Source organism: Thunnus albacares, chromosome 7 (genome assembly GCF_914725855.1).
Source record: "Thunnus albacares chromosome 7, fThuAlb1.1, whole genome shotgun sequence".
In the NCBI taxonomy this organism is placed as follows: Eukaryota; Metazoa; Chordata; class Actinopteri; order Scombriformes; family Scombridae; genus Thunnus; species Thunnus albacares.
Genome location: NC_058112.1, coordinates 2293575 through 2308714, shown reverse-complemented (window position 1 = coordinate 2308714; position 15140 = coordinate 2293575). Strand labels below are relative to the sequence as shown.

The window sequence follows — 15140 nt, the reverse complement described above, 5'->3', positions numbered from 1 at the left end:
TGGTATATTGTAATGAAGCACATGCCGTCATCATTATGGTGTCTTTTTTTTTTTTTTTTTTTTTACAAAGCAACCTGATCTGTTGATGGAAAAAACATTGCAAGCCCACCGTTTACCCTATAGAGTAAATAATATGATTAGATTTTTAAGCACCATGCAATAAAACAACAAATTTATGAGCTGCATAATTAAAAATAACTGATTCTCTTGAAATTTCTATAAAACTGGATAACTTCCTAACATTTTAAAGCTGCACTAATCAGTATTTTTATATAAACAAAGGATCAAGTGACTGAAGTTATCGCTCATAGTGACAAACCCACACAGAATTATTACCAAGCAGTTTCCTTCATCTCTACCGTGTGAATTGAACGTTAGCCATATCAACTTTTTTGGCATGTTTACAGCTTGTCAGCTGCCCCCAAGTGGCCAAGAAACAGCTAATGCAGCTTTAAATCATAATTCATACTAATTACATCTGTGTTGTGTAAGGACATGTTTTCCTAGCCACAAAGCTACCGGATCATGATACTGATCAGACAATCCTTCCAGCAGCATGGTCCAGAGTAGCGGTCGTTTGTTTACTGTACTTTTTTTTTTTTTAAATGTAACATTGTTACATCATATAAATTGCATCATGCATTTCAAACAGTCAGTGTAGGCTTCCCTTTCACACTGAAGCAATGTCATATTTGTATGCTATTAAAAGTGAGGACATGGACACAGACAGCATTACAAAGGTGGGAGCAAAGAATGATAACATTTATACATAGCTCAACTTTAAGAAACCTGATGTCAAGTAGACATTATCTTCTGGTTATGCAGGGTGGTAGTTGTTGCCGGAGAGAGCAATTCGAGAAACCTCTTTCATCACCTAAAGTATGAGGAATGTTTGTGAATGTGCCCCTGCTACAACACAAGTATCCCACCTATAGCAGTGGTGTAAAAACATACTGCAGACAGTGTTTCCGGACTTAACTGACTGGCTTCCTGTCTAGGTCAGCTCTAGTGCTGACTTATATTTTCAGCTCTCTGCTTGCTTTGCCTAGTTTCTGAACATGCTTGCTCACTGTATATGCTACAGAGATGAGAATGATGGCACTTTTTCCTGTCTTTTCCCAGATTGAGGAGCTGTATGAAGCCTACTGCCTGCAGAGGAGACTCAGGGACGGAGCCAACAAGATGGTGAAGGCGTACACTGCCTCTCCAGGCAGTAAGGAGGCCAGGGAGAGTCTAGCAGAGGCCAACAAAGGATACAAAGAGTACACAGAGGTAAGGAGAGGAGGACAGAGGGATAGAATGAAAAGAGGATTTAGATGGAATGGAGGAAATGGTAAGTATGTAGTCACCCTTGTGGGGGAATAGGCCTGTTGCATCAGAGAGTAGTAAGGGGATGCATTAGAAAAAAACAACACTGGAACACTACTGAGAATCACTTAAAGACAACAGATTCATAGTTGAGACATGTTAGATCAACAGGAATAAATCTGTCTCTCTGATCCTGTCTGCAGAACATGTGTGTGTTGGAGAGCGAGTTGGAGAACCAGCTGGGAGAGTTCCACATTAAGATGAAAGGTAAAGGGCAGTCTTCTTCAAAATATCAGTCTTCACACACCAAAAGCGATGGTACACACACCACAACTTTTCCTTTGCCACTGATTCAGTCTTCTTCAAATTTGGCATGCAGCATCTTTGGACTCACATGATTCAAAGTATCGTCCAATTTGTTTTGGTGCATGACATGTTTACTGGGTAAAATGGACATTAATCTGTGAACACACACACAATGAATCTGATTATTAGCAAAATGGTCTTACTTCATCAACAGGCTATTTCTCTACCCTTGTGGAATAGTGGAAAGTTAGTTTTTTAGAGAATTCCACAGCAGAAATGCCAGAAATGCTGTATTTGTCTTTGATAGATTTAAAATTTGAATGCTGTCTTGAACGGTTTTCTCTTTGATCAATGAACAAACTATACATTGTTATACCATAAGAAGGTATAATAAGGGGTCCAAGCGCACTATTGGAACCATATTATTTTTCCTGTATTATTATTATTATTATTATCATCATTATGCCATCTATCATTAAGTGGCACACATTTTTGCATGTCGCTCACAATTATACTGTTCACATGTCACCAAATATTGGATGTGCATCCAGTATATCCTCCAGATTGGGGGAAAATCCAATGATTGGTGGTAAAATTTCTGAATATTTAATGATGGTATTGATTTGTTAGCTCACCAATCCAAATGACACAAAATCTCATATAGTCTAGTTAGTTTTTTATTGTATTATGATATCACAGTTCATTGTTGTTTTTTCATATAATATGATATGCTGTTTTTTCTATCAGAAGCTGATTGGTCACATCTGTCCCCATCTGTCTTTTAGGTCTAGCTGGATTTGCTAGATTGTGTGCTGGTGACCAGTATGAGGTTAGTCTTCTCTCTTTCTCTCCCTCTCTCTCTCCCTCTTTCTCCTTCTCTCTCTCTCTCTCTCTCTCTCCACTTTACATTTGTAGTGAATAAAACAGAAAATCATAATGAAATAATGGGTGCGTGTGTGTGTGTGTGTGTGTGTGTGTTCAGATTTTTATGAGGTATGGTCGGCAGCGTTGGAAGCTCCGAGGCAGAATAGAGATCAATGCCAAGCAGGTGTGGGACAGTGAAGAGATGGTGTTTCTGCCTCTTATCAACGAGTTCCTCTCTGTGAAGGTCAGTCCCTTCCTCTGTCTTTTTATAATTACTTTTTTTATGACTTTTATTATTCATTTAGTAATTTGGTGTTTTATATATATATATATATATATCACCTCCATTACTGCTCTACTGGTGCTGTCTCTGGTTTTGTTGATTTATAGCATGATCCAACTATATTTCTGTGGTCTCCTAGGTGACAGAGCTGAAGAGCCTGGCCAATCACGTGGTTGTGGGAAGTGTTTCCTGTGAGACTAAGGACCTATTTGCTGCTCTACCCCAGACAGTTGCTGTGGATATTAATGACCTGGGGACCATTAAGCTAAGCCTTGAGGTCACCTGGAAGTGAGTTCACTCAAGCATGTTATTGAAATTGTAATTGAAAGATTTATGAGTAATTTAATTAGCAATGTGTTATTCGTTAACAGAACATTCATTAAATATTAAATGGAATATTTGTTTAATCTATCTTTTCTCTCTTGTCCTCTGCTGCCATTCCTCTTTGTCAGTCCATTTGATAAAGATGATCAAGGGTCAGTGGCAAGCACTGTCAACAAAGCTCCAACTGTCAGTAAGAGATTCTCAACAATCTTCAACCAGAGTCCACCTGACACGCCGTCATTACGTGAACAAGCCTTCTATGTGAGTTCCTCAGTGTTCTAGCTGCCTCTGTTTTACCCCTGTTCTCCCCTACAGTGACATTTGATTGAAGCTTTTCTAAAGATTGACACTCAAAGTCAAGTTTGAAGAAATAGGGACTAACAAGTAACTTGTGAAAATGAACTTGTACACTTCCCACGTAGCCCAGTCCTAAAATATGGAGCAGAATGATGTTCCGTTCATTTGCAGTGTCTCCGCTGCCTCACTTAGTGACAAGCTAGTAAGTGACTCAGATTTGTTGTCATGGTAAAGTTACTGCCAAGTGCAACATGCAGTGGCCACATTGTGACCACACATTAGTTTACTGACTCACACACAGGATTTAGAATTCTGATTTGAACAGATCGTTACACATCAAGTGTTTTGCTCTATTGCTGAACACTGGTGTTCTGTGCTGATTATATAATTCTCTGCTGAGTCTCGTTTTAATGATATTGTTAAAAGGGTTTGCAATGACTTTAAAACAGGGTTAGACAGATTTACTGCCACTCCTGAAGCTGTTCAGTAAATCTCACACAGGTGTTTATTTCTTAGCACTAGACTAGACATGGCATCAACTGATCGTCATTTCATCTCATTTGAACTCGGCCCTAGTCAGGCTGAGAGGATTTCCCATCTTTACTGGAAATTAATGAACATTGATTGAACACCAGTAAACTGAAAATTGAGTTTAACTCTACTTTGGGATTCTGTAAAATAACAACATAAACTATAAAAGATACAAAGCACATTATGTTATGTAGCATTATTTTGAGAGCAAATTATCTGGGGCCTAGAGGTCTCATGGTTCAGAACCACTGCTGTAGGAGGAGTACTTTAATTCAGCCAAAAACTACCGCTCCCTAACTGCTCCATTGCCCTTTGTTCCACGTGGCTGCCCAACTTGCAGTCTCTGCCTCGGAGTCTGACCAGGCGGCAGCACTGGCCGCTGCTGGACATCTTCAGAGACACACTTAGCCAGAGCTGTTCCTGTAGCGACAAGTCACCAGCGAGACAGCCCACCGTTGTAAGTCATGATGAGGTAGAATCCCAGAAAACATAGGAACATAGAACCCACCAGTATGCTGACTGGTGACAGTAATGGTGGTGTAGAACATTAGAAACCTAGAACTGTAGTCTCCATTCTTTTGCTCATGGTTCCACTGAGCCATGAGGTATGTATGCAAGGTTTCCAAACACATCTCGAGCTGTTTTCACTCATCATTTCCTCCATTTGAGAGGAGGAAGTGCAAATCATCTGCTCTAGTGTTTGGTCAAACTGAAAATCTGCACACATATGACTCTCCACAGGCCTATAGGGCGAATGAGTGGATCCTTGTAGAACCTAGACAGTACTACCCTTTTTAAATTGATGATGGGTAACCTTGGAGAAGCTAGGACCCATAATTCAATATGATTACCACTTGGCATAATGTATATTATGATAATGTGGAACCTTAGAAACTATAGTCTGGAGGATATACAGAAACATCCAATTTCCTCAGTTGTGACTGCCAAAAATCTCAAGAGTCTAAATGGATAAGTCTGGTTTATTACAATTTTGGTTCTATTTTCTCATTTTTCATTTCTATCAGTAATAATAACATTCATTCAGTCGCCAAGTAAATTTCTGAGATCTGGAAACACGGCAGTCAGACAATCAGATAGGTTGTAAACTTGAGTCAAACTTGAAATAGAAAACTAAAATAAAAGGTGAGTTATTACCCAAACTGTCCTTCAGAATTTACAGACTTTCAGAATTTACAACTTTAACCTGCTGTACCTAGTCCAGTTTTACAGAGAATTTTTATAAAAATAATCTTCAAATAATAATTTGTGTCTAATATGATTTTTCCATGAAAAAGTTCAATTTACTGGTTAAAATTTTTTTAATTTTCTCATTCTCACGCATTGAAAAATCCAGAATCTATCATTATATAATTATTTTATATTTCAAAAGTTTACCTGTTGGACACAAGATGTAAAGTTCATTCTCAGTGTTTGTGCACTGGAGGCTTCAAGTTTCAACATCACACTTGTGTAAGTTGCATACTGGACCACAACTGGCTCCAAACTAATTGTGATGTCACAAATCATGCTCGTTGGTACACTGATTTAAGGTGATCACAGTGAAAATTTCCTCCTTCAGCGGATGAATATGAAAACAAACTCTGCACATACATCGTTCTACACAGTGAGGAGAACAACATCAAACTGAAGGAACAAGAAGAAAACCTCATTTTTGACTGGAGGGGAACTTTGGATAAACTCACTTTAAAGAAAATTCTGACATTTTGTAACCCGAGTCTAACTTTGCACTTGTCTGATAAAATCTAGAAATAAAAGCTTAGTTAGCTTTTGAACAAATTGTCCACTAATTTCCGCACATTTGTAAAGTTAGCAGTCATTTTCAGTTGTTTGGCTGGTTGATTCAAGGTTCGTGCACAGTACAGTTCACTGCTACACCAGCCAGCAGTCACAAAGATTGAAACACAAAGTTTACAGTGGACATTTTCTGAGAATTGGCATTCACATTGAGTTTGGAGTGTGCCTACTTATCCATTTAACTTCAGTGAACTCTGTTGACATATCACTTTCCTATTGGCTGTTCTCGTGCGGTGCGCTCAGTGTTCTATGAGTTTGGTCACTGAAGCAGAATAGAAGAGAACAAAGCAGAGTTGAACACTGCTTGCTCTGTTGACTGAAGATAATTAAGCAGAGTGGATTGTGTATTTGAACTTGCAAGATTGTTTAATCTAAAGTACCCCTAATCCTCAAAAGCTGTCTGTGATCCAGTTGAAGTTAAACAACAGATCTGCATGAATGAGTGCTGTTGACAGCCTGTAACATCTGACTGATCAGCAAAGTAAAGGAATGCAGAGTCTTACACAGTGAAAATAATTAAGAGGTCAGAGTGTCTGAGCTGTGAACCAGCCAGCCACCTAGATGTTAGGCGACTCAAATTCAAATAAGCTTTATTGGCATGAATGTTAAAGTTATATTATTGCTGAATAATTATATTTTACACAACCAAACAAAATAGCAAGAGATAACCAACACACTTTTAACAGAACAGTGCATTATTAAACATATCAACATAAAATCATTGAACAAAGTAGAAGACTTCTGGACGCATGATGCTGGTTTTAAGAAGTGAAGCTTCCTCTACTTTTTGTCAGCTATAGTGCTGAGGTACCTATACTACAGTTGAGCTTATCTTGTGTTTTGGTCATTTCATTCCAATAGGTCAGATAGTTTCCTTTTGATTGTGTATTATTAGTTTGAGCTAGATTTTGCTTGATTTTTCACTGAGTGTCAGGACAACAACAGTTCACTAGCTCATTCACCTGCTATCTGTCAGTCTGTTGACTGCTTATGGCCTGGATCCAAAATGGAAGTGAGGCCTTCAGTTTTGTCTTTCTGTCAATTAGTCTCCGGGATTTTTCATAATGGAAAATGTAATGGGACGGCAGGTTAAACCATCTCTCCCATATAGTCCTCAATGTGCTGGATTATCAGGCAAAACGTCCAATTTTCTTTCATGAGTCCAACATGTTTAAGTTCTGTTTCTCTTTTAGAACATGCTCCGCCGTCATGAAGAGTTAGAGAATGGAACAGCATGGTCCAATTCATCTGAATCTTCAGATGATTCCTCCAGTCCTCAGCTGTCTGCAGGAGGGCTACGCAGCTCCACACATCCCAAGGTAACACACAACAGACACTGCATGTTATTTAAGCTTCAACCACCTCCTGTTTATATGTGCAAACAGTCATGATTTACAGTTAGGGGACTTTTGGTTTGGCCGCTCAGGCTTTAATAAGCCCTGCATCCTTAGCTGCAATAAACAAACCAGAGTTTGTTATACAGGGATTGGTTTCCATTAATTAAAAACTCTACTGTAATAGACAATATGAGTAGTATGGTAATAGTTACTAATGTTATGTGTGCATGTATAAATATGAGCCCTAACAAGGGCACACAAAAACTAAAAATGGCATGCACATGTTGTCAACAACAAAAGCATATTTAAATGACCAATGATCATCATCCAACTGGTTAAATTTGTTTATAGGGCATAATTTGCTTATCTTATTTTTTTTCTATTACTATGCCATTTTGTCACACTCTGTCTTAGTAGTGTGAAGGTATATTATGTAAATGTGTTGCAGCACCATCAATTTTTTACATCAATAATGAATGGCTTTTATATTTATCGGTCAGCTCCGCTGCACATAGTGGTCTTCCCTTTACTTGACCCCTGAGGTGATAACCTGTTTGGAATAAGAACTGTCTCTCTTCTGAAATGGTCAAAAAACTCAACTTTAGCCAGATGATAACAAGCATCAAAGAGAAAGTGGGCAAATCTGTCTGTTTCCTGGTTGGGGAGAATAAGCACGCTCAAGATAAACATACTTCTGAGGTTGCTGTACCCCTTACAGATGTTGCCAGACTCACTTCTGAATAGCTTTTTTTTGCCAATTTAGATAAGATGTGTAAACAATTCATTCAGCAACACTCAGAAGTCATATTGAAAATAGGTTGCTGACTTGCAGTAACTGAAGGAATAAGATGGTCTTGGAGGCTCAAACATAAGTTTATACTACAGGCCTTTTCCAAGAAGACATTTAGACGTGTCACAGTAAAAAAAAAAAAAAAAAAGCACAGGTGTAAATAATAAAATGAATAATGGCTCAATTCCCTTTAGCTGCTCCAGTTTCAGGGTTCTGATATTGTTCATACTGGCTCACTGTCACACTGTGAGACAGTTGAACAGAACTTATTGTTAGTGAGTGAAAGGAAAAGTGAAAAAGGCCTGTTGTGCAGCTCAACTACAGTATGTATGTGAATGGTTGAATTTAGATGCTCATGTGGACTGACATGGAATCTAGGAACGGTGGTTTACTGACATTGAAGGAATCTCTCTGAAGGAGAAGTAATGCAGTCTTTTGGGGGCTTGAAGATAGATATTCATTACAATTTAAGTAATTCTGTTACTTACAAATATGACATTTTGTTCCACACAAGCTCCAAATATGTCTTTTGTTGTAGAAATTCTTATTAAGTCCATACCAGGTATAACTTGTATGGACTTTTGGGAGATTCATATTGGACTTTATAATGAAAATAATGTATTTTGTGGGGAACATATTCACTATTCTTATCTGTAACACTGATAAAAAAGAAACAATTGAGAATATACCCTCACTGGCCACTTAACTACCTGTGCAATCTAATGCAATCCAATACAACAGCTCTGCCATAAATTCTACATTTACTAAACAAATACATTTTCAGTTTTTGTTGACATTGTCAGAAAGGAGATAATTCTACTTTATCTGTAATATTGAGGTCGTAATGGGTGGTGCTGGTGTACTGGAGTGCATTATATCTATATCTATCTATATCTCTCAGGAACAGGCTGTAATGTGTGCATTGGAGTGCTGTCAAAACCTGAGGGTTTTTTCTTGATGGCTAAAATAGACTCTCCCTTTGACTCTGTGTCCATGTCTCTTTTGCTCTCAAGGCGGTGGTGGTGACACCAGAGGTCCAGCCAGCTGTCACAGGAAGTTCCTTCCCGCAGCCTGACATCTCATTTTGCCCCAGAGACTCTGCTTCCTCAACTCCAAATTCCACCCACAAAGTCAGCGAGACTCCCAACACGTCCAAATACCAAGCAGACAGCAGCAGGTAGCATTGTTGCTAGTTTTTTTTTTGGGTAGAATTAATTTTTATTTTACTCTCCATTCTTATGAAATATCATTTTTATAAATCATATCTGACTGACTGTTTTGAAACACAAAGATGAGTTTTCTTACTTGGAATATGGTGTGCTCTGTTAATAAATTAATAATTTGATTGACGGATATATGAACTGATTTACAGGGAAGAGGAGAAGGGAGCAGTCACTGTGCTGACAAAACCTGAAAGTGAGGAGGAGGATGTAGGAAAACAGTCTCCCATAGCAACAGTGGATGTAGCGGTGACCAACAGCCATGCCTCGCGCAGCTACTTGCGTTCTCTGAGCCACATCAGTGAAAACAGCGCTGACGGCATCATGTTGACGGACAGGTCAGCCGGCGAATCAGGGGAGGTGATGTCTCTGGCGTCAGGGATCTCCATCAATGACATTGAAATGGAGATGCCCAACAGAACTCCTGAACCACCCAGCTCTGTTGCCACGGACGCCGACATGTCACCAAGGAGGCTGGGTGTTGCTGAGGAAAACACAACAGCTGTTGATGTAGCAGATAGTGATAGACAACACCTAATCAGGGAGCAACAGGATACACCCATCACTGTCCTCGACTCCCCCATTGCCAGGACTGAAAGAGTGGACTCTAGCACTCCGTCACAAATAAACACACAGTCACAGCTGGAGTGCAGCATGCTGGCAGAGAGCGGAGATGTGACGTATATGGCCCACCGGGTGTCGGTGGAGGAGGAGGGTGCAGGAGCAGACTGTCTGTCCAGAGAGGGTGGTAGGCTGGTGGATAGCGGGCTGGAGGACGCCCTGGGAACTGTAGTCTCCTCTCTGGATGATTACAGAGGACAGTTCCCTGAGCTACAACTACTGGAGCAAGAGCTGAAGCTGCTGCAGGTTACACTGAAGGTGAGGACGGAGAATGTGTGAGAGAAGATGCTTTCACAGGAGTTTGAATCTTTTTATTCTGTGCAATTTGAACAGAAAAATTCAGCAAAATACTAACATGGTTCACCAGTGCAGTGAGACAGTATAAATAAGTGCAAAACATTTGCAGGTAAATAAATACTCACCAGATATACAATCAGGAAGTATCAGTGTCACCTAATTCTGAAGTTCGTTTATTAGGCTATAAAGATTAATGACGGGTCAATTAGCAAAAAATATTTATTATGGGGTATGCTATTCCTGTAATCACCATAATAATATAATAATATCCATAAAATCCATAATAATATCCCCTCAGTTAATAAGCAACAGTAAAGGTAATTTACTGTTAAGGTAAAAGTCATTGAGTTTGTCAACCAGAGATTACTGCCAAGTTCATGTATATATTGTATGTAAAGTGTCCTGCTCACTCACAAATCATTAAAAACAAATTTAAGAGATCTTTATATATCATTTATTTGATTTTTAAATTCTCAAGTATCAATTTCAGCATTGGCCCCAAATGTGCTCTAATAACTACATTTATTCAGTTCATAGAATAAAATCTGTGCTGCTTATCAGTCAACCTAAAGGGCTCCTGCTTCTTTCTCAAGTTATTACACAGGTGTTGGCCTCCTAATTTACACACATATGTTCATATCTGCGTGTGTGCGTGCATGTGTGTGCAGGGTGGTAGGCATAGCCGTTCTCCCAGCGTGGTCAGCCTCACAGTGGAAACAGCTCTGGGCAGCTTTGACTTCCTTAACACATCCGACTGGGAGGAGGAAGAAGAGGAGAGGGGCGAGAAGAGGAACAGAAATGGAAGGTCAGTGCTGACAAATGGACTGAAACACATCCAATACCTCAGGAGAACACATTTTCACACTTCACATTGCTCTTAAGGTGTGTGATTTATCCAAAAAACACACAGGTTACATATGGAGTTATTAGATCTGCAGAAACATCTATCTCCTGTTGTTGAGGAGTCTCACTGTTGTCACATTTTGCTGCCATCTAGTGGAGCTGTGTTGCACCATCACTGTAGCATAGATATGTTCTGATGGTTAAACTAGTGTATTCAGCTGTGAGAGCATGTGAGCAGGCTGGAAAAACCTTATGCTTTCATTACTTGCATAACAACCTTGAAATATGACTATCATGAGGATTTCTTTTCTTGGCTCAGTGTCACAATCTGTTTTCCATCACTTGTTATTGTTTACAGCATCAGTTGATAGCAAGTATCAGCAGGTTTCAGTTGTAACCAGGGATGTACTTATCCTGCTGTTTACTCCCTGTAACAAGTCTGATACCTAAACCTAAAAACCTAATTGTAAATCCTGTGTGTGTGTGTGTGTGTGTGTGTGTGTGTGTGTGTGTGTATGTATGTATGTAGGTCTCTGCAGGACAGAGGCTGGGACAGCCCCTCCTCCCCCGCCTGCCCCCTCACCTCAGGCTGCACCACTTTAGACTGCTCTCTGGTGGTCCATCTGAGGAACTGCAGTGCACAGCTGCTGGTAGGAGACCACAACACTGTCTGTAAAGGACAGGTTGACAAGTTTTCAAGTGTGTCTTAAAACAACAGTCAGGTGTCCATATGAACAGTGAAAGAGGTTTTCCTCGCTGTAATCATTCCTCCTGTTCATACTGGATATTAAAAGATCACCTTCAAATGTGTTTTCAATGTAAGTGATGGAGGCTAAAATCCACAGTGTGTCCACACAGTCATTTAGTGCAAAAATGCATTTAAAAGTTGATGTAAAGCTTATGAGGCTTCATCAGTCTGAGTTAGTCATATCAAGTGGATATCTGACACATTTATAGTCTTTTTAGCATCAAATTCCCTCTTTGTGTTTCCTCAGACAGTGTTTCCCTGTTGAGCTGTGGTGGAAGTATAGTAACAAAAAGAGGGACTTTGGCACTAAAAAGACTGAAACGTTGAAAGATATTTACTTGACTCATTTGGCAGTTGAAGCTTCATATTAGCTTCAGATAAACTTTTAAATATAATTTTGCAAGGAAAACATGTTTCAGTGTTCATTTGGGTACCTGAAGACAGATTTGAAAAATTGTGAACCTGTCTGACTGCACTTATATAGCACCTTTTTCCCAAAGCGCTTTTTTTTGGCTCTCATTCATCCATCCACACACACTGATGGCAGTGGAGCTGCCATGCAAGGCGCTGGTCTTGCGACTTGCATGGCAACAAGGCAGCAAGCTGCTCCATTGGGAGCAACTTGTGGTTCAGTGTCTTGTTCAAGAAAACTTTGGCACATTGACAGGAAGAGCAGCAAGGTGAAGGATCTGTAGTAGTTGAGGATATATTTATGTATGTATTTATATATTTATAGTAGTTCAAGCACTGAAGTAGTGGTTGTATTTCAGTTGAAGCAGTAAGCAGCAACTCTGGTTATCCGGCATGATCATTTATAACATCAATAGTAGTTTGCATACTTTTCAGAACAAAGTTAATTATTTAATAATATTAATTATTTAGGGTTTAGCCAATTTTCTTGTAACCCATAGAAACCAGTGGATCAAAGTAATACATTTTTTAAGTGGTGGGGGAAGTAAAAAAGTCACAATATCATACAATGTAAAAAAATACTCCATTATAAGTAAATGTCATGCATTCAGTATTTTAGTAAAAGCACAGAACTATTATCAGGAAAATATACTTGTTCATATGAATAAATGAATATAAACATGATAATGTATTCGTGATCATTTAATGGTATTTCTATTGAAAACCAATAAAATACTGATCAGTTTTTTAATAAACTACAGTATAATCAATAAAACTGCATCATATCCATGTTATTAGACATGGATGATGAAGGTCAGATTAGTGTTTTAGTTTTGTAATGTTGTGTAATGTTAAGCAATATGCTGCATTATGTCTGTAGCGCCTGGGTATGTTTGGTCCTCTGCGGTGTGGAGAGATGTATGCCTTGGACAGACTGCTGAGAGAGGCTCGCATCCTCGAAATCATCCGACGCGTCACCAAGGACAACCCACGACGTGTCAGACAGCCTGCTGAAGGTAAGCCGTCTGTTACATGAAGTCATTACTTCCACACACAGGCTTTAACAGACTAACTGGGAGTCTGTTGATCATCTGCTCACAAAGATGTCACATATGGACACTTGTCCACCTACAGCATGTGACAAATTGATATCAGAGAATGAATTCATACATATTTCTACTGATCTGTGTCTGATGCTGGTTGAAATCACAGTGAAGCTGAAATTAGAGGGTCTTTACCTTCACTAACGTGATGTATTTCCACGTGAAATAGAACATGTGGGCTGCATTTAGTTACGAGAGGTTTAACTGAAATCCTACAGATGTCATTGCATTGGCGCTTCAGTGGACTGTTGGCCTCCGCACACACCATCATCACCTTTTGTTGTTAGATCAGGAGCAGGAGGACGTGGGTGAAATGAATAAATTAGACATCAACCACAGTCTTTTGAAACGTAAACAAGGTTTTTTTCTAGCAAATATCCAAACAAACACCTCCTACTCATCACCTCCTTCTCAGATATCGCTCCGCTAGCTACCCACAAGTTAAAGGTCAAATGTGGCTTTATATGATTTGCAGGGTTAGCCAGTCACCCCAGATCACATTTGACTGGATACATTCATGTAACCACCCACAAGTTCAAGATGAGTCATCAAAAATATTTTTAAGTTTTACAGATAAAAGGGGGATTTTTATATAAAAAATACTCAAAAACATTTTTTGGACACATATTTAACATGATAAGAGATAAATGAATAATTAACACAGGGGCACAGGATTAGAACTTGGAAATGGTAATGGAAAAAAGTGTTGCTCTGTGGTCTGTGACCCAAATACATGATGCGCCTTAAGATCAAATACATCTCATTGTTCTCATCATTTGTAACCTGTCAGAAAAAAATAAACCTTTACAAAACTTTGTTTAGAGAGAGAGAGATACTGCAAATCACATAATTTCACAAAAAATATTAAAAGTGCAAATCTGATGGGTTGTGCTGCAGAAACTACTGTCTCTTGGTGTTAAAACTTGAGTGAGCTGATGTGACCTTACTCTCTAACATCAAAAAATAAATACTCCCTTTTTCCCTTATTCTCTCCCATCTGTCCTATCTTCTCTCCATCAGTGATACCACAGCTGGGCCTGTGCATGGGTGCTGTGTCACTATGGCAACAGTGTGTGGGGCAGGGCAGTGTGTACAGCGTATCTGCTGAGAGTTTCCTGGTCACCCTGTCCACAGTTTACTCCAGCATACTGCCTGACAGGGCCAGCAACATGGCCGACACAGGTACAGGAGCATCTGTCACATGTGTGCATGCTAGTGTGTGTGTGTAGCTGCACGTGGGTGTCACATTAACAACCGTGTGTGTGTGTGTGTGTGTGTGTGTGTGTCCAGTGTTCTTGTGTCTGGCAGAGCGAGTGCTGGATCAGCGGTTACCACGGCGAGGCGGCAACAGAGATAAAGTGATGGTGACGCTGTTCCAGCTGTGGAGTTACCTGGAGGCTAACGGCATCACTAACATGGAAACACATATCACTGAGCTGGCAGAAGAGGGTATCACACACACACATACAGACACACCATAGAACGAATGCAGAAAAAGGTTTGATAAGTAGTGATAATCAGTGGTAACCTCCTTGCTACAGTGTGGCTGGTGCAGAGCCTGGCGTCATGTGACCAGGATGTGATTGTCCACGCCCTGAGGCGGCCTCCAGAGTGCAGCCTGAGGAGAGAAGGACTTCATGCTGTGGCCAAATTACTCAAAGACCCACGAGGCAAAGTGTCAGCCTCGGCCAGCTCTGTACTGAGAAGCCTGGCTGCCCAGCCCAGACAGAGAGAGCAGGTGAGACACTGCACAGTCTGAGTGAGTGAGTATGTGTACAGTACATGCTATATGTGGGCTCCAAACATTCATAGTTTCACCATGATATTCCAAAGAATTAGACATATTTTGTCAATGTGATCTGTGTACAGTTTTTAGTGGGAGGTCTGCCTTTGTAGTTTAATTTTTAATCTTTGCTACATACATCTGGAGTTAACCTGCTCCAGAGCAGCTTAGCCCTGCAGCACAGGTTACCATGGTGATCTACCCCAGTTAAATGTAAGCCAGCTTTGTGGTATGAGCCACAGCTATCCAGCAGATAGTA

General features: G+C 39.9%; 1 protein-coding gene across 2 annotated transcripts in view; it reads left to right on the top strand.

The window, feature by feature from the left end:
- Positions 1-15140, top strand: part of ripor1 (RHO family interacting cell polarization regulator 1) — a 67621-nt gene that overhangs the window by 46370 nt on the left and 6111 nt on the right. For both annotated transcript variants that reach the window (XM_044357579.1, XM_044357578.1), the window contains exons 7-21: positions 1123-1272; positions 1512-1575; positions 2400-2443; positions 2597-2722; positions 2901-3049; positions 3214-3346; positions 6922-7047; positions 8869-9032; positions 9228-9954; positions 10662-10798; positions 11366-11486; positions 12876-13011; positions 14119-14280; positions 14389-14547; positions 14640-14836. In XM_044357579.1, coding sequence (XP_044213514.1) covers positions 1123-1272; positions 1512-1575; positions 2400-2443; positions 2597-2722; positions 2901-3049; positions 3214-3346; positions 6922-7047; positions 8869-9032; positions 9228-9954; positions 10662-10798; positions 11366-11486; positions 12876-13011; positions 14119-14280; positions 14389-14547; positions 14640-14836 — 2595 coding nt within the window. The remainder of the gene's footprint in view (positions 1-1122; positions 1273-1511; positions 1576-2399; positions 2444-2596; positions 2723-2900; positions 3050-3213; positions 3347-6921; positions 7048-8868; positions 9033-9227; positions 9955-10661; positions 10799-11365; positions 11487-12875; positions 13012-14118; positions 14281-14388; positions 14548-14639; positions 14837-15140) is intronic.